This window comes from Gracilinanus agilis, chromosome 4 (genome assembly GCF_016433145.1).
Source record: "Gracilinanus agilis isolate LMUSP501 chromosome 4, AgileGrace, whole genome shotgun sequence".
NCBI classification, from domain to species: Eukaryota; Metazoa; Chordata; class Mammalia; order Didelphimorphia; family Didelphidae; genus Gracilinanus; species Gracilinanus agilis.
The window spans coordinates 106422356-106442904 of NC_058133.1; the positions used below are offsets into that span (position 1 = coordinate 106422356).

The following is a 20549-nucleotide window of genomic DNA, read 5'->3' on the forward strand; positions in this document are numbered from 1 at the left end:
AGTTGTCACTATTCTAATCATTTCCATCTATTTTGTTAAAGATCATTTGGAAATGTTAATGTTATACATGCATCCATACTATACACATTCGTATGTGTAATACTATTATTTCATCAACATTTGTGGGCTGGTCCAAGATTCAGCCTTTTAAAAAAAGATACCTTGATTCTGAGTTTGTATCATTTTTTAAAATGCAGTCAAACTTAAAGATTTTTACAATATACTTTAAAGATGAAAAATCACTCAAATGCTTTGATTATGTACATTTGTGTATATGTGTTTGTGTGCATAAAACAATTTGTATATATGTATATGGTTATATACATAGATACACACATAATTATACTTTCACTTGCAAGTGTATTTTCAGTATACAGATAATAAAGATGGGGGAAGGTTTCTGTTTTTTCTTAATAGGTGAAGAAATCTTGAAGACCAGAATTGGATATTATTCAATTTTTTGTTTTTCTTTTTTAAAAAAAAAATTTAATTGTCCGGCTGTGGAAGATGGATCTTTTTTGTAGCCCTTTGAATTTCAAGTTCATCTTTAAATGAACTACTTTTTTTTTTTTTGGAAGAGATAACTAACCCTGGCTGTCTCCAGTCTGACAGAGGTTATTCGAATGGACTTATTCTTCCAATAGTTGGGAGATGTTTAAAAAGCACAGCCTGTGTTTGAATTGTGGCTGAGAGGTGTTTCCTTGGCAATGTGAGGAGGAAAATTCTTTCTGCCCCTTTATTATTAATTCATGGATTGAGTGTTGGTTCGACCTACAGGAGTAATAAATTGGAATTCATTGAAGACAGACGTTCCTGTTGTGGTCATCCAGCTAATGTAAGTATGGAGATTATGGAGATATATCATTTACCTTTTTTAAAGGAGTAGATATTTATATAATTCAAACTATAGTTATTTAGTATAATAAGTTTATATAATTTTCAGAAGCACAAATTGAACATTTTATGGTTTTTAGGAAAATAAGCATCTTTTACAATGAGTAGTCTATAAGAGATGAATTTGTACTTGATTTTTTTCAACAGTTTTTCTAGCACTGAAATTAAGACTGTTAAAAAATGGCTCACTGGTTAATTGGGTTTAATTTTGTTATTCTGTTGTTTTTTTTAAAAAAACAATGATGAATTTCACTGAGAAAATACAAAGAATTGTCAATTCTGCTTATATTTTGGGAGAATAGTAGTTTTCTGGTATAGCAGCTACATTATTAAATATTGAAGGCACTACTGTCTGTTACTTAGCCGTATCACTGAACTATATATAACATTATAACTGCACTACTTCAAATAAAGCTTTCCTGTGAAAATATATTTAAAAACACTTCTCACAAGTGAGTGAAAAATTCAACTCTTTACTGATAGCACCTTTTAGAGGTCTCCATCCTTCATAATCAATTCAACAATATCATTTTTTTCAGTGCCTACTATGTGCTAAGTACTGTAGGCAGGGTAATTACCAAGAAAAAACTACTCCACCCCACCCCAGCTTCAAGGATCTTAAATTTTGACAAGTTAGAAGGAGGGATATAATAGGTACACTGAAAAGTAAATAAAATGTAATTTGAGAGAAGAGAGAACTTTCTCTAAGAACTTTTGAATTAGGAAAGACTTAATCAAAGGTGGCACCTAAACTGTGGTTTGAAGAAAGCTAATGATAGTAAAAGGTAGAAAGAAAGGAGGAGCCACAGAAAAATGAGATACATCAGGGGGAGGGGAGGAAGTTCAGGAATTTTTATGAACTTTTAGTTAACATTGAAGCTTCTTGATATTTTTATCTTTCACTTAACAAATACTGAAACAAAAGAATGCGTGAAATGAAAAATCCATGATTGATCATCTAAGAATTGCTTCTTAGTGGGCTTGAGTAATAGAGCTGTCTGCTGCACATTGAAACAAGCCTGAACTTGGTGAAGTAGAAGAGAGATTAGGTAATCAATGATAAGTATTGATTAGGCACCTTCCCCGTGTCCAGTGCTATACAAGTTGCTAGGGATATAAGTGCAAAAAATTAAGCGATCTTTAGTTGCAAGGATGAAACATATACAACACTTATATAAAGTGAATAAATACAAATATATACAGAGTAGTTTATGATAAAAAAAAAAGCATGGCATAACAAGAGGTAAATAATGTATATAAAATGTTTTGTAAACATTAAAGCACTATGCTTTCATATCAGCTATTTTAATTTTCCCTTTGAAGAAGCAGTGAGTTTTGGTTGTGCAAAGCAGTCCTCTCAGCCTGGCAATATGTGTATGTCATCAATCAGGAGAGCAGGAAGAAAGCAAATTACTTACTTTCTTTGAGAAGCCAGAGATTTGTTTCTAGAAGGCCTTCAATAACAAGAATTCTTCTTTTAGTTCACAAACAAAGCAATTTGAGTTTAAAATAGTTTAATTTTATTTTGTTCCCCTATAGTCTCGTTTAATGAATTTGGATATAAATGCAGCCATTTTCATTATTATGTAAACATATGTCCAGATATAAGGGAGTTCAGAGGTTTATGATTTTAAATTTATTCCAGTAAAATAATTTATACTTTTCTAAGTCAGGGGCGTTTGCTTTTAAAATAAGAATCAGATGTTTGTGTAATTTAACAGTAGAGCGATACAGTGTAGAGGATGAAAGTTGAATTTTATGATCCAAGTTTGAATCCCAGCACTTCTGTATTCTAGCTTTGTAATCTTGGGGAAGCCACAACTTTTCTGGACCTGAAGTTTCCTCAACTGTGAAATGAAGAATTGGACTGGATGGTCTCTAAGGCCCCTTCTAGATCCATGATCCAATGAATCCTTGTGGAGCAGTTTTCAAATGGGAAAAAGAAACAGATTATTTCTACCCTTGCCAAAATATAGCATGTAGATTGCACAGGAATCATCTAAGCATTAGAAAAATGATTTGGGTCATTCATTTAGTTCACAGCATTGATTGAGCATTCATACTCTTCTGAGGAACATATTAGATCCCTTAGTTAATACAAAAGAGAAAATGAAGGTATGGGTATTATCTGTGAGGATTTTATATCTAACTGGATTATATAGTATCCTCACAGAAAGTGTATTTTCACTTTATGAAAGTATGTTTACAGAGCAATGTAAATGAAAAAAATAGCGAAGTATATATGAGGAAGTATAGATTATTATCATTGAAAACATATATACAGCAATAGAAAGATGGTGTTGTTTAGTTTATTAGATAGAAAGCAAGTCTCAGAGTCAGGAAAACCTGGGTTCAAGTCCCAGCCTTGACACATACTGACTTTGTGCCTGAGCGAATCACTTTACCTTCACAGTGGCACAGGAAGTTCATGAGACTGTAGATTGCATTGAAGGTGCCAATATGCATTAGTAGAGAAAGTTCCCTATACTAATGAAACTATTAGTCTTTTACAAACCCAGAAATAATACAACAAACATTTTTGTAAATCCTGATATGCCTAGAACATTTTGCTAAGCTCTAGAGGAGATATAGAGTATAGTGCCATCCCTATTCTTGAGATCATAGTCTAATATAGTGATGGGCAAACTTTTTAAAGAGAGGGCTAAAGGAAAGGAAATGCTCATCTGTCAGTCTGTTTCTAAGGCAACTCTTTTGAAGTTTTTCATTGTATTGTATCCTACTCATTGTATTTGTCAGATTAGGAATAATGTCCTGCAGCCAGATACAACATTTCAGGGCCCCCTCCCCCCATCTGGCCCGCAGGCTGTAGTTTGCCCACAGATTTTGTACTGTTATCTTATAAATAATCAAAATCATCATGAAAAATTAGGGATTAGGAGATGTACCTCATATACTTTGATTTATATTCCCTTCTATCTAAAGGTAAACATTTTAAAGAAGATTTCAGTGGTTGAATTGCCTGTGGAAGATTGAGACCATTTGAGTTGGAGCCTGGTTCTCTTCTAGAGAAGTAGTGGCTTGATTTCAAGCCCCAGCATTTGATCTAAGGATCTGGCCAGCATGTCTAATCAAGGAGAAGACTGCTACTTTTTTTTCTATTCTACATGTACCAAGGTAAAACTTAAAAAGTGCTTTTCTATAATTGATTTCATAAACTGGATGAAATTCTCTTAATACTCTAATAATTTTAATGTTTATGGTTCACTATTTATCTGTTTTGTTTAGTCTTTCATGTTCTTCCTCTAGGAAATGTAAGATTTAAATTAATATTAATAATTGCAAGTATTATATTTTGTAAAGTTTATTAATAATCACTTGAAATAGAAATAAAATAAACTAAAAAGAAATAGAAGTTCAAGCCTAATTATCTAACAAAAATAAAACCATGTCAGTAAGTTTTCTTGCCTGACCAAAGTCTGCTTCTGCAGCTGTGATCAGGGGGAAAGAAAGAGAGGGGCAGGGTCACACACAAACTTTATCTCTAAAACGTAAGGACATAACATGAGAATGAAAGTGGGATATTAGGATATAGAGTTCTGGGGAGCAGATCCTAATTACACAGAAATAATAGTGCACAATTGGGGAATTTGTTCATTCTTTTTATCTTTTTCTTCTGCTTGTAGTTTTGTAGTCACAATTATATTTTTTATGTTTTGCCAAGGAGATCTATTAAAGGCATTTGATATAAAATAACATTGTTTTAAAAAATAGTATGTATATGCTGATTTCAGTCATATAAAGATATGTGCGTTGATGTTAACATTTGGAAGATAATTTAAATTGTAAATAGTTAATGTTCATTGTCTTTTAATATAAAGTTGCTTTAAGTTATAACCAAAAACAGTTCAAGGCACAGGAAATCTGCATAGTTTTTTATCATGTTTTTTTATCTCTCAGCATTTCTGAAATGTTGGAGAACCTTGATTGTGGGCTATTAACTTTGATTTTACCTGATTTAAATGTTATGTATATGTAACTGCTACATTTCTGGGAGTATGTAAATTGAGATTTTTATTCTAATTCTTTCCTTTTCCAAATCCCTGCTTACAACTGAAGATATGTACAGAGAAAGAGAGGGCTGGGGGTGGGGGGACAGGTTGGGGGGGGGGTTGTTAAATGTCCTTCTAAACAGTGCTTTTCCAGCCTCCTTCATTTTGATATATGTGCTATTTGACTCTATCTTGTAATTACACATCTGTGTCTTCATATGAAAGACTTTTCCTTGTGTCCCTTTAGTGACACAATGCTTATTAGAATATCTAAATAAGGTATATAGTTCTGTTTTGAACAAAGCTCAATAGTTTTATCAGCTCAGTTTTTTGTCGATCCTAAGTACATATACAGCCAATTATGCCAAAATGGAATTTGATTTCAAAGTATTAATGTTTTGGGGTACCTAGGTGGCTCAATAGATTCATATCTAGCCTCAGACACTTTTTAATTGGCTGTATGACCCCGGGCACATTGCTTAATCCCATTTGCCTAGCCCTTGCCTTTCTGTCTTAGAGTTGTTACTAAGACAAAGTAAGGGCTTTTTAAAAACTACACACATGCATACATGTGCATACACACATACACAATGTGTGCTGCCTATGTAATAGAACATATGAATAGGCTTACCTCTTGATCTGGCATTTATCCATTTTTATTTTATATCTGGAATTGGCTTTACTTGTAAAACTCAAGATATATAGAACAGGTTGAAATTAACCTACTGTTTATATATTTTTTAACTTTAAAATCTTACTATTTGTTTTTTCTTTTACTCTGAATCTATACTTATATTTTTTGGCCTTAAATGAAATAAATAGTAATAACCAAGAAATATCTGCAAGAAATCTTTGGGAATTAGAACCTGTTTCCCTTAGATGAGTCCTACTTCCTTTGAACTTTTGGATCTTGACTTATCTCTTTTTCCTATTAAGTACTTATCACTGATCTACAAAATTTTGCATTTATAGATGTATGTGAGTCTTTCAGGTCATAATTATTTTCTTGGTTACAGGGAGATAGCTGCCCATTCCGGCACTGTGAAGCTGCCCTAGGAAATGAGACTGTTTGCACACTGTGGCAGGAAGGGCGCTGTTTTCGGCAGGTCTGCAGGTTCCGACACATGGAAATTGATGTAAGTCATCAGTGTGAGTTTAGCAACATTTGTTAATCAGTAGACTGAGATCAGAAACAATGGGTAGTGGAACAATTAAAAATTTTAATTTATTTGTTTTATGTAGTTTGATGATTAGGAAAGGCAGTGGATAAACTGGCATACCTTTTTACAAGTAGGTCAACCTGTGTTGTGAAAGCTTACTTCCAAAAGAGAAGTAAATTCTCTTAAACCAAAGGCCTCAGGAGCAAGGAAAACAAACATCATATCCTCAATATCCTCAGTTGGAGTTTCTGTGGCCTTGAAGCAAGAGGCAATTAAATAATTGTTATCATCATCTATAAAATAGCAATGATGATAACACCAATTTAGGAATTTTATAAGAATGTGTCTTTACAGGTAAAAGTTTTAGGGGGTATGATTGTGTGTGTGTGTGTGTGTGTGTGTTTGGGGGGAGCTTTATTAAAAACTCCGAAATATTCTATTTTCTGTACACCTTTTGATCTGAGGTTCTTCATAAAATTAACAGCCGGTATTTCATTATTTTCTTTCCCTTAACATTAAATATATTTTCATTAATGTTATCATAATGATCTTTTGAAATTCCTGCTGTTATGGTAATGACCTAGAAGTTTAGGCCTTGGGCTGTTTTTATTTATTTGTTTGTTGTTTGTATCGACATGGGGAAGCCAAGTAAAGAATTTTTTCCTATCGGTGTAGATCAAGACTTCTGCACTTTATAGTTTTAGGAGATGCCCCCAGTACACTAAGAGGCTAAGCAGCTTGCCCAACATGATATAACTAGCAAGTGGCAGAACTGGAATTATAATTCCAATCCTGTGTTTTCAAATCCAGCACCAATTTTTTTTTAACTCTTACCTTATGTTTTAGAATTGATATTAAGGATCAATTCCAAGGCAGAAGAGAGGCAAAAAGTTATGCATTTGTGGATTAAGCAACTTGCCCAAGTTCATAAAAACAGGAAGTGTCTGAGGTCACCCAGAACCTGGCTCTCTATCCATTGAGCCACATAGCTGCCCCCAGCACTATTTTTTAAAACTAAATTTTGTTTTCAGTTCTAAATTCTCTCCTATCTCCTCTATCCATTGAGAAAGCAGTTCAAATATGGATAGTCATGCAAAACACATTTCACCCTTAGCCAAAGAAAGAGAAGGAAGGAGAAAAGATACTTCAGTCTGTGCTCTGAGTCCATCAGCCCTCTGTCTCAAGGTTTATAGTAGGTTTTATTATGAGCTCTTTGGATTGTAGTTGGTCATTGTTGTTGATCAGAGTTCCTAAGTCTTTCAAAGTTGATTATCTTTACAATGATTTTGTTAATTTATATATTTAAGTTCTCCTGTTTCTGCTCACTTCACTTTGTATTAATTCACATAATTCTTACAAGGTTCTTTTGAAACTATCCCCTACATCATTTCTCTCTTTTTTTTTAACCTTTACCTTCCATTTTAGAATCAATACTATGTATTGGTTATAAGGCAGAAGAATGGTGTAGCTGACCAGCAGTTACAAAATATTCTAATGTGGGTTGACCACCTGAAAGGGAAGTTGAGGACTGAGGGAATTGGGGTTGGAAGGTTTAAAGATTAAAGAAGGGAGGGCATAAAGAGGGAAATGAGGCACAGAGATGCAGGATTCATCATAGCATTCAGCCTGTCCATTTGCTCCTCTGATGGAATGAGAGCAAGCCAATTACAGGTGAATACAGTTTTTATTGATGTTCCAAGGAATGGGAAATGGGAGATAGTTATTAAACATGTGACATGGTAGAGAATTTAACATCAGCTTGATAAACAACAACAAGATGAAAGAGAAGGAGGCAAAGACAATGTAGTGGCCAACACCCAGCCCAGAGATTCATTTGACCTTTGGACTGCAAGTGTGGGGAGAGTGATCAGAGTCCCAATACAATGCAAGGGTCCAGAAATCAATTATGTGAAATATTAGAAATATATTCATAAGTCTGATACATGAGGACTTTGCTTATAAGAGTCAGCTATTGAATGCATCTTTAATACTTTCAAGATTTGTTTATACCTGGAACCCTACAAATGGTAAGGGCTAGGCAATTGGGGGTTAAATGACTTGCCCAGGGTCACACAGCTAGGAAGTATCTGAGGCTAGAATTGAGCCCAGGACCTCCCATCTCTGGGCCTGGCTCTCAATCAACTGAGCCACCCAGCTGCACCCCACCACCCTTTCATCATTTCTTAACAGAATAATAGTATTCTATCACATTCATATTCCAGAACTTGTTCAGCTATTTTCTGTTTTAATAGTATTTTCACATATACCATCCTGTCTCCCCCAATTAATAGGCAGAAAGAACAGATGAGAATGTTATGGATATAGTTGGGGAAAAGATGAAGTGTTTCAGATTAAACAGTAATTCTATCAGATGGTATCAGAATTGGTCAAGTGGCCACACTCAGAGTAGTTGTAAAGAGTTCAATTTAACCTGGCAGGAAGTCTCCAAAGGAGTACCTTAGGAATATCTGCTTTGTCCTGTACTTCTGCCATTTATAAATGGCTAAATCTATAGATAGTATTCTCATCAAATTTACAGATGATACAAAACTGGGAAGGGATAACTAACACATTGGATGATAGAGTTAGGAGCCAAAAAGAAATCTTGTCTGGCTAGAGCATTGAACTGAATCTAATATAAATATAAAGTTATACACTTGGATATAAAAAATCAGCTTCACAAATATAAAATGTGGGAGAATGGTTAGACAGCTGTTCTGAAAAAATGTGCAGGGGCAGCTGGGTAGCTCAGTGGAGTGAGAGTCAGGCCTAGAGACAGGAGGTCCTAGGTTCAAACCCGGCCTCAGCCACTTCCCAGCTGTGTGACCCTGGGCAAGTCACTTGACCCCCATTGCCCACCCTTACCAATCTTCCACCTATGAGACAATACACCGAAGTACAAGGGTTTAAAAAAAAAATGTGCAGTTTTAATAGATTGCAAGTTCAGTATGAATCAGCAATCTAATGTGGCAATGAAGCTAATGAGACCCTGGGCTACATCAAGAGAAACAAAACTTCCAGAAATAGAGAGGTGACTGTCCCACTATGCGCTGTCCTGGTAAGATCTCATTTGGACTAGGGTTCAGTTTTAGGTACTATAAACTGGAGAATATTCAAAGGATGGTAACCAGAATGATAAAGGACTCTACTTTCATGTTATGTGAGCATCATTTGAGGAAACTGGGATATTTGACGTGGAAAAGAGAAGATTCAGCAAAACATGTTAGCTGGCTTTAAGTGTTTGAGGAGTTGTATGAGGAGAGATTAGCTTTGTTCTGTTTGGCCCCAAACAGAACCAGGAGAGATTTGTTGAAGTTGTACAGAGAACATTTTAAATGTGTCATAAAAAAAATGAGCAATCAGAACTTCCTGAGAGTGGAATTAATTGCCTGGAGAGGTGATAGGTTCTCCTTCCTTAGAGGTCTTCAGGTAAAGGCTAGACTTAATTCTTGGGTATCCCTTCAAAATAGGATAATCTCATTTCGTATTTTGATTTATCTCTTTTAATTTTTTTTTTCTTTACAGAAAAAGCGGAGTGAGATTCCATGCTATTGGGAAAACCAGCCAATGGGATGTCAAAAACTAAATTGTGCTTTTCATCACAACAGGGGACGCTATGTTGAAGGCCTTTTCCTACCTCCAAGCAAAAGCAAGTTATTTTTTATTTTAAATAATTTCACACATTTCTAGTCACTGATGTTTTCTGTTTCTGATTTATTTTTGCACCCACAAAGACTTTCAAAATAAGCAATTTTTCAACTATAGTCTAACTCCAATCCAACAAACACCTATTCAAAATCTACTCTGTGTCTGCCAAAACAAACCCAGGAACTGTATGAATTTAATTATACAAATAAAGTCAGATCTAAGCTGAAATTTATTAAAATAGAAAAATATTAATTGCTGTTGGATAGGTCAAGCAAAAGGGATTCAATGGGGAAAAAAATGTGAAGAAAGGAGGCCTAGAAGTACCAAATCTCAAATTGTATCACAAAACAATCTGATACTGACTAAGAAATTAATGGAATAGATTAGGTACAGAAAAACCTAGTAATAAATTGCCATAGTGATTTAGTGTTTGATAAATCAAAAGATTCAACCTTTTGAGACAAGAATTCACTCTTTGACAAAAATTTCTGGGAAAACTGGAAAATGATATGGCAGAGACTAGGACTAAACCAAAATCTCACATTATATACAAAGATATGGTCAACAAGATACATGATCCAAATATAAAGAGTGATACTATAAACAAATTAAAGGAACATAGAATAGTCTACTTATCAGATCTGTAGATAAGGGAAGAATTTAGGACAAAGCAAGAAATAGAGATATTTTAGTTAGAGATTAATTAATAATTAAATAATAATCTAAATAGATATAGGACTAAACAAGAAATATCCATTGTAAAATGGATAATTTTAACTATACTAAATTAAAAAGGTTTTGCACAAACAAAACAAGTGCAAACAAGATTAGAAGGAAGGCAGAAAGCTGAGGGGAAAATTTGTAGAGCAAGAGTTTGATAAAGGACTAATTTCTCAAATACATAGAGAGCTAAGTCAAATACATTTTTAAAAGTCATTCTCCAATTGATAAATTGTCAAAGGATATAAACAGGAAGTTTTCTGATGAAATCAAAGCCATCCGTAGTCATATAAAAATCCTCTCAATCACTATTAGAGAAATTAAAGTTAAAATTAATCAGAGGTGCTACCTCACACCTATCAGATTGGTTAATATGACAGAAAAGGAAAATGACAAATGTTGGAAGGGATGTGGGAAATAAAAGTGGGATAATTTGTGGCAATACTGTACTGCTAGTGCAGTTGGGCTCTAACCTAACCATCCTGGAGAGCAATTTGGAACTATGCTCAAAGGACTCTAAAATTACCTTTTAATCCATTGATACCATTTCTAGGTCTGTATCCCAAAGAAATCCAAAAAAAAGGGGAAGGGACCTACTTGTACAAAAATATTTATAACAGTTCTTTGTGTGGTGGCAAGGAATTGGAAATAGAGAGAATGTCCATCAGTTGGGAAGTGGCTGAACAAGTTGTGGCATATGATGCTATGAAATTGTAATATTAGAAATGATAACCAGGATGATTTCAGTAAAATCTGGAAAGATTTACATGAACTGATGCAAAGTGAAGTGAGCAGAACCAGAGGAACATTGTACACAGTGACAGCAGTATTTCTTTATGAACGTAAATGACGTAGTTATTCTGAGTGAGGCAGTAATCCAAGACAAACCCAGAAACTCACATTGAAAAATGCCATGTGCCCTCAAAGAAAGAACTGATAAGAGTCTAAATGCAGATTGTAACATATTATATTTTTTTCTCCTTTTTGTTATTTGAGATCTCTTCCACAAAATGACTAATATAGAAAATTTTTTTACGTGATTTCACATGTAAAATCAGTATTAATTTATGGAGACTAGAGTTATATATCTTGAGAATTACATCTCTCAATTGACTAAAACTATTGCCCACCAAAATGAAACTCTCTCTAAAATTGAAGATAGTATCTCTCAAATGCCTAAAACTGTAATGCAATAAAATGAAACTATCTCTTGCATGACCCAACCTGCCTCTCCTACTGTTTCTGATTCTCCCACCAAGGCAGCTAAACCCAAAACCAAAAGAAAGATGATATAAACCCTAGCCTACTCCCTTTAAGAGAAGTACCAACTTTTATTCCAAAAAAGAAAGAGTTAGTAACTCCACAGACCATTTACTCCTCAGGATATGGAGGGATTTAAGCATAGCATTCCTTCTTTTGAGGAGGAGTCCATAGTTGTGATTTAAAAAAAAAAAAAAAAAAAAAAAAAGGCTAGAGATGATATGCAGGCAATTTGATCCAGCCTGGATTGATTTTGAATATCTTCTAGATGAGTTACTAACTAAAAGGGAAAAAGATGAGGTTATCAGACTTACTAATCAGGCTAATTGGGCAGTTAACTGGCTGGAGGTTGACCCTCATTGGGACTGTAATGATCCCTAGGACTATGCAAGCCTGTAAGGGCTCTAATAATAGCCTATAATGTTCTTCTGTATTTCCCTGGGGCTGAGTGGGAATATTTATCACGATAATTTCAATAATAAGAAGTGTTAATAAGAGAAGAGTTACCCAGGGGTATCTGAGAGTGAGGGGTTTCCATCCTCCCTGGAATCTGCTGTGCAATTCCAGATCCCCTCTGCGACTTTGTCATTCAGGAAGGGTTTGACAGCCCCTGGAAAAAATTGAAAGGCTTGAAAATTTGTGATTAGCTATGGCTCTGGTGCAAGAATATACAACTGAAAGAGAATATACAAACCAGAGACTACAATGTGTTACTTGTGAGGGAAAAGGGGGCACCTAATGATAAATTGCAGATGCTGGAATCAAATATTCAACAATTTTAGGAATAATGGGAACTTTAGGAATAGCTATTCTAGGTACAACAACTATTCTAGAAATAATAATAGCAACAGAGGCAATTTCAGAAATAACAATTTTAGGGTAGGAGTTTGAACCAAAGTCAGGAGAGCAGTTTGGTAAAACACAAAACACGTAGCTTATTTGAGGAAAGGTCAGATAGGAAATAGAAAGGAGGAAAGTGAGAGAACTCTTATACCTATACCTAAGATCCCAATCCTAACTAAAAATTTCTAAAAAACCCTTAATCTCTCTGCTTCAAGGTCAGCTTCTTCTGCCAAAGCCAAACCCAGGCCTAAACTTCTCTACAGAAGCTATCTAATAATTTACTCACTATCTAACTACCTGCCTAAGCTAATCACTAATCAATAAGGCTGTTATGGCCTTAAAATCCGTTTCTCTATCTCCAACTGTCAGTTAGAAAAAACTGCCAGTCTCAGAGAGAGAGAGCCACACACTCCTCTCCCCAGGGAACCCAGAGACAAAAGCCCCTTTCTAACTACCTGCAACTCACCTACCAACTCTCAGCCACACCTTCTTGTCATCAACCGACAGTCTGCACAGCAAAGGGGCTCAGAAATCTTTTTGCTCCCTTGCCTCTTATAGAAAAAAAGGCTCAGGGAGGGGGCAAAGTGAGAAGGGACTGCAGAAGGATCAGAAGGAAGAGAATTTGGAACTCAAACCTTTAAAAAAAATGTGTTAAAAAATTGTCTTTACATGTAATGGAATAAAATTAAATATTATTAAAAAAATAAGCATCTGCTGTATGTAAGTCATTATACTGTGCTGGCAACACAAAGACAAAAGTAAGAAATTGCTGCTATTAAAAAGCTTGCATTTTAAGAAGAGGGAAAGGGGAAAGGATTATATTTAGGAAAGCAAGTCTTGTTCCTTCCTCTATCTCTTATTAAAAATAAAATTTAGGGAGCATCTGGGTGGCTCAGTGAAATGAAAGCCAGGCATAGAGATAGGAGATCCTGGGTTTGAATATGTCTTCAGACATTTCCTAGCTGTGTGATCCTGGGTAAGTCATTTAACCCCAATTGCCTAACCCTTACCACTCTTCTGCCTTAAAACCAAAACACAGTATTGATTCTAAGATGGAAGATTAAGAGTTTTAAAAAAATACAAATTTTATCTATTCTGTTTCTTTTGAATAAAATTTAACCTTCCCAATTCTTATTCCAGCTCTGGATCCTGTCTGCCAAATCTCAATGATACCTTTGAGGTTGTTTCCTTGCTTTAGTTTGCTCTATTGCTCACATTTGGTAGAGGATCTGAGACCTCAGATTTTTTTGTGGTTTGTTTTGCTGTTTACTTTATTGGCTTTTGTATTTTGTCTTTCATCAACTGGATGTGTTTACTATTTTTCCTTTATTGGAGCTTCAGCAGATATATCTAGGCAATTTTCTCCTTTCTACTCTCTTTTCCATTTAAATGAGATTTGGAAAACTCTAAGCAAAAATATTTTTATCCAGTTCATATGATATATTCTATTTGTGGCTAAGAATTCATCATTCCTTTAAGCTATGTTCCCAAATCCAAATTTTTTTCTTAGTTTCTACCTTCTTAATTGGCTGTTTCATTCCAACATCTGCAGTGATTTAAAACACTTCTGTGTCTCTGTAGTCTCCAATTTCTTGCTTAGACTTTTATCATCTCTAATAGAACTTTCCTGCAAAGTTCAACTTAATTACCACCTCCTACCATGAGGCATTTTCTGACACACACCCCAGCTGCTCAGTGCCTCCTCTCCCAAATCATCCTGCATTTACTTTATATACATTTCATATGCAATTGTATGTGTACATATTGTCTCCTAATAAAAGCTTCTTTAGATTAGGGACTTTCATTTTTGTCTTTTTATCCCCATTGCCTAACATATTACTTGGTGCATAGTATGTGCTTAATAAATGCTTCTTGACAAATGATATTACCAGAATCAGTTAACCAGCAATCAAGCTTTTCTTCACTCTGTTACTTTTCTTCCTTTTCTCTCCCAACTTGGCATTATGTATTTCTCCCAGCATTTAGTACTATTCCCCCAATTAGTACATACTTAATAAACATTTGTTGAATACATTTGACTTGAATCTACAACATATTTAATAAAAATTAGGTAAATAACCTATTGCTCAGCAGTTAAATGTAACATAGATTTTGAAGTGATATCTATTTTTTGCCACTACTCCCTCGCTTATCAAAAGTTCTGATTTTTAGAACTCATAAAGTTGAATATAAAGAATTAGTAAATATAGTTTTTGAGCCTTTTGTATATTTTGAATATAATTGAATATTTGTTAATTTCCCTAACGGAATACAGGGAATTACAAAGTAGAAGACAGTTGATTCACTTGAAAAGCATATATATTCTAACTAGAGACTGAAAAAGACATAAGAAAGTTTTATGAAAACTACTGAACCTAATATGTATAGGCAAAGTAATTTAAGTACTTTGGGGTTCTATTTTTCAATTGTTGTTGACTTAACTGCTGATTTTTTCCACTTTTAGCTATATTACCCCTTGTGCCTGAGTCGCCAGATGAAGAGGTGAAATCTAGTCAGCTCTCAATGCAGCAGAACAAACTGTCTGTTCAGTCCAACCCGTCTCCCCAGCTTCGGGGTGTAATGAAAGTGGAAAGTTCAGAAAATGTCCCCAGCCCCACACATCCTCCAGTTGTAATCAATGCTGCAGATGATGATGAAGATGACGATGGTAAGGTTTACCATTATAGGAGAGTTTAACTAAAAGTCACTTTGTAAATCAGAGGTAGAAACAGGAATGAACCTGTGAGTCTTCATCATTTTTAATTTAGTTTGACTTAAATATTGTTCTCTAGATCAGTTTTCTGAAGAAGGAGATGAAACTAAAACACCTATTCTGCAACCAGCTCCTGAAGTTCATAATGGATTACGCATAACTGGTGCTCGGAAGCCAGGGGTCAATTTAAAGCAAGGTAAGAGTAGATTTTAAATGCTGATCCTTTATCTGAAAGCTTCTTAAAAAAATTTTTTTGTAATGAATGCCTTGTCAAAATAATATAGAATTAAGGAAAACAATTAGATTAAAATATATTTATCAAAATATATTTTTAAAAAATTCTTGGACTTCTTGGCCCTAATTTCTTCTATAGAGATATTCCAGAAATATTCCTGATCATTTTTAAAAAAATCCTTCTCTTCCTTCTTAGAGAAAATACTGTGTATTGGTTCCAGGGTAGAATGGTAAGGGCTAGGCAGTGGGGGTTAAGTGACTTGCCCAAGGTCACACAGCCAGGAAGTGTATGAGGCCAAATTTGAACCTAGGACCTCCCATCTCTAAGCCTGCCTCTCAGTCCACTGAGTCACCTGACTGTCTCCCATTCCTGACCATTTTTGGTAAAGTTTCTATTAGGATATGTTGTTGATATGTTGATATGTTGGCAAAAAAAAAATTCCTGGGCAATAGACCCTACCTCTTTACTGCCTCGTTTCCTCATTACGTATCCTCTTTTGGCTTTGTAGGAGATAGTTTGAATTTTGGAATAAAAACCCTTGAAGAAATCAAGTCAAAGAAAATGAAGGAAAAATCTAAGAAGCAAGGAGGTAAGTTTGTGTGAATTTTTTTGATAGAGAAAATTGTCTTGATCTTGGAGCATAATATATTATCTTTCTGAGCATAAGAACTAAAATGAATAAGTTGTTTTTGTGGCTTATTTCTTTTCCTGGAAGGGTCACTTTTGTTTTAAAGCTAAGGAATACCTTATGCATTTAATTTGACTTTATACTGATCTCTAAATAATAGGAACTACACTTAAATGGAAAATCTGTTCAGCATTTAACAAGATTTCAAAGAAAGGCAAATGAAAAGCCACAAAAATTGGAAAATCTGACTTTGTACTTAAATTGCCATTCCTCAGATGGATGATAGAGTTTTCTTATACAGTTGTCTTGATTTAGTTGGTTAATATCCTGAATCATAGTCCATCATCATGACAGAAATAATGGCTAATATTTACATAAAGGCTTAAGGTTTTCAAAGTGCTTTGTATATGTTATTTAATTTTCATAACAACTCTGGAAGATAGGCGTTCTTATTATCCCAATTTACAGATAAGGAAATTGAGGCAGACAGGTTAAGTGACTTACCCGAGGTCACATAGTAAGTATCTGCATAAGGATTTGAATTCTAATAATAATCATTTTCTACTCAGTTATAGAAATCTTAAAATGCCAAATTTGTTTATGAACAATCAGTTTCTTAAAAATGCTTATCAAAGCATGTCCTATATAATGATTAGCTTTATGAGTCTTATCATCATATGCATAATTCAGATCTGAAAAGCTGACTTGACATGCATAAAGATGAGGAAGAAAGAGATGAGAATGGTAGTGTAAAAGGGAATTCTTAATCCCTTGCTCTAACTTAACTGGGGAAAGAGCTGAATTCCCTTTTAGAGTAGCTAAGAAAAACTGAGGTTACCTGTTACCTTTTTATGTTTGCCAAGTACATAAAGGCAGATTAAATTGGAGTGACTTTAGACTTGGTCCTCTTACTATTTCTACAGTGTATCAGTTTTACAGTAATACTTTGAATTTTATTAGTATCTTTTTCACATATAGTATGTTCTTTCATATGTAGTTTATTTCATATATAATACATTCTTTTAGTTATTTTCACAGCATCCCTGGGAGAAAAAAAGCTAAGGATGATGATCTTCATTTGACTGAGTAGGGAATCTTATGATACAGAAAGAGCAGTAATTTGCCCATGATTATAGGATAGGCTGATACTGGGTATGGAATAAAACCTATACCTTCCAAATTCCATTGTTGGTTCTTCTCTGTAAGCTATATGTCCTACCAGGCAGCATTTAGAGTTATGCATTTGAAAAATACACTAGCTTAAAAATTAGTCTATGCTAGCAAAAAAGAATATTCATTAGTAGATTATAGGAATATAGATTTAGCACTGAAAAGAACCTTAAGGACTTACCTAGTTCAACTCTCATTTTACAGAAAAGGAAACTGAAGTCCTGAAAGTCCTGAAAGACTTGCTCAGGGTAACAGTTAAATAAGTGATAGAACAGAACTCAAATCCAGATCTTCTGATTCCAAAGCCAGCCCTATTTCCCCTTTACCATATCTTGCTGAATAACTTTCTTCAAAAACAAATGGAGTCTGAATGCATATTGAAGCAAACTATTTTTCATTTTATTTTCTTTGGGGTTTTTTGTTTGTTTCATAAATTATTCCACAATATGACCAATGTGGAGATATGTTTTGCATGATTACACATGTATAAGCTGTATCAAATTGCTTACCATCTCAATGAGGAGGAAGGGAAAGAATTTGATAGTCATAATTTTAGAAAATTAATGTTAAAAATTATTATATAAAAATAAATAACTTTCTTGGTTCTAAGACACCTGATTCTATAGGCATAATCATTCACTTTAGGAACCCAAGCATGAATTATTGGTCTATGACCAATAGTGAGATACTTAAAGTCTTAAATTTTTAAAATAGCTTCATTGTTTTCCATGAACAGTTTTCTTTTCTTTTGCCTTATTCAGAAGGGCCTTCAGGAGCATGTGCTCATTTACTTCAACCTCAACCCATTCCAGGTCCTGAGAAAGAGAATGTCAGAACGGTGGTGAGGACAGTAACCCTGTCCAACAAACAAGGTGAGGTGTAAGTTGGGTTGGAATGTCATTGTACTATTTACACAACTGGCAGAGTAAAAATGATGGTGTTTGCCACCTTTGTTTATGGTGAAGGATTCCTGCATATAGAATGGTTTGAGTTTGTTGGCTTTTTTAAAAGCCAACATGCTTACAGATGTATTCATTTCTGCATATAAATATTTGTCTACCACACACAAGGCACTGTAAGGGTATGTAGGATAGTTTCTTCTCCAAGAATTTAAAATCTAATGGAAGAGATAGAAAAATTCATTTTTGATAAGCTGGTCAGGGAAACTTTGTGAAAGAGTAGCATCTTATCTGGGCCTTATTGGCTGGAAAGATAGTGATGAGAGAGGAGTTGATTGTTGACAAAGGGAACAGCATAAGTAAGGCATAATATGTCTTTCAGAAAATTAGCTCAGGGTAGTTGGGTAGCTTAGTGGATTGAGAGCCAGGCCTAGAGTTAGGAAGTCGTGGGTTCATGTGACTCTGGACAAATCACTTAACCTCTGTTGCCTAGCCCTTACCATACTTCTGCCTTGAAACTGATACACATAGTATTGATTGTAAGGCAGAAGGTAAATGTTTAAAAAAAAAAAGTTAGCTCCATTAAGTCAGGAGTTGTTTATTTCTGTGGTGTAGCATCTGCCAAACAAAATAAATGCATAGTTGAAATAGTTTCAGATACCTGCTTTTTAATTCAGTTCAACGAACAATTAAATGACTGCTAGATACAGAGATTAACAACACAGTCTCTTCCCTCAAGGAACTCCATGTAATAAGAGGAAGGCAAAATATGCACAAATGCTAAAAAATAACATTTTGGCCTTCATTTTCTCTCTCCATATTGTCTTCCTTCACATTCTTATTCGTTCTCATGCCTTTAAATTATATTTATGTTGGTGGTCTCAAACTGTATATCTCTTACCCTTATCTCTAGCTTTAAATCTTTTTTTCTATCTATTTATCGTACATCTTGAATGGGTACCTCAGCATATCCCAAATCAAGGATTTTTTAAAAGTTAAATCTTTGCCTCTAAACCTCTTTCTTTTCCTGACTTCATTATTTCTATCAGTGACATAAAAATTTACATGGTCTCCTCTAGTTAAAAATATAGTGCTTTTTTTTGTTCCTCACCTTTCCTCTTCAATCCACTATCAAGTCTTGCTGGCGTTTCCATGCTTCAGTGAATTCATGATGGCTTTTCCCTTCATTGATGCAGAAAATAGCCACCTCCTTCTATGTAATTTGCATTCCATGTTTATCCAAAGAAAAGTAGCTCACTACACTGGAGGCATTCCTCTAGCCTCTTTTTTTTTTTTTAAGGATACCAATGTGGATTCAGCATCTGTGGTATCTCTTACCTGTCCCATTCTTTCTGTTCCCACTGGCACTACTCTAGAGAGGCTTATAAACACTTTTTTTCTTTTTACTTCTTTAATTTTTCTTGGAGATATTTTAAAGTCATTCTCTTCTGGATTTGTGTCTTGAGTGTCTCTATTACTATAATAGCTTTTTATAGTGAAATTCCTTTGTTTGCTTAGTCTTTCAGCTTGCTGCCTAACTGAATTTTATGTAAAACTGGGTTCTCTGCATTTCTGGAGAGAATGTCTGAGCTGAACTTGTGTCCTGCTGGATCCTGCTGTTGCTTTCTTGGGATATGGAGTGTTATATTATTTCAAGATCTCAGGAACAACTCAGGTTGGAGGCCTTTAAGCTTTTAGAGCTCCCAGAGTGGTCTGATCTAGTGCAAAGTCTGATAGCTGACCTACTTATCTGAACCCTGCAAGTTCCTGACTTGGCTTTGAGTCTAAGCAACAGGTCTGTGGGCTTGCCCCTAGTTAGATTTCAGTATACTACTGCTAGATTCAAGCACTATTAGTGGGGAAAGTTCTACAGTTTCAGAATGACAGCTGCAGGCACTCCCTTGATTTAGGGTTCATGGTACTTATTCATCTGCAGACTTCAGCCTGGGCTGGATGATAGGATGGAGAATGCTCTGCATCTCAGGTCAGAGTCACACAGTTGCTGATTACTTCCAAACTTAACTCTTGGCTTAGTATATCACTTAGGGTCCACAATTGCTCCTTATTTCTCCCCTAGTTGAAGATCCTCTCAGTCTTCCCTGGATCTGTGACCTGGAATTGATTAGTAGGGGACAGAGATACCAGCTGTCATCTCTTCTTACATTCTGCCTAAGATCAGGTCCCTCTGACCTGGATCTAGGACCTCTTGCCATGATATATAACAGCATTGGCGAAGTATTGGCACACATGCCAGCCCTGGCACAGGGAAGCTGCTGTGTTCCCTCTCTTCCTAGTGTCTGAGGGCATTTTTTGCATGCTCCACCCCTAGTCCAACTGCCCAGAGCAAGCACTTCCTCCATTCTCTCCTG

General features: G+C 35.0%; 1 protein-coding gene across 3 annotated transcripts in view; it reads left to right on the forward strand.

The window, feature by feature from the left end:
• Positions 1–773: 773 nt before the first annotated feature.
• The window catches only part of ZC3H11A (zinc finger CCCH-type containing 11A), a 32898-nt gene continuing 13122 nt past the window's right edge, over positions 774–20549 (forward strand). For 2 of the 3 annotated variants that reach the window (XM_044671660.1, XM_044671661.1), the window contains exons 1-8: positions 774–835; positions 3838–4029; positions 5921–6040; positions 9590–9713; positions 15000–15203; positions 15328–15444; positions 15992–16072; positions 18043–18153. In XM_044671660.1, the coding sequence (XP_044527595.1) occupies positions 3976–4029; positions 5921–6040; positions 9590–9713; positions 15000–15203; positions 15328–15444; positions 15992–16072; positions 18043–18153 (811 nt within the window). In that variant the 5' untranslated portion in view covers positions 774–835; positions 3838–3975. The remainder of the gene's footprint in view (positions 836–3837; positions 4030–5920; positions 6041–9589; positions 9714–14999; positions 15204–15327; positions 15445–15991; positions 16073–18042; positions 18154–20549) is intronic. The other variant, XM_044671662.1, reaches the window with a different exon arrangement.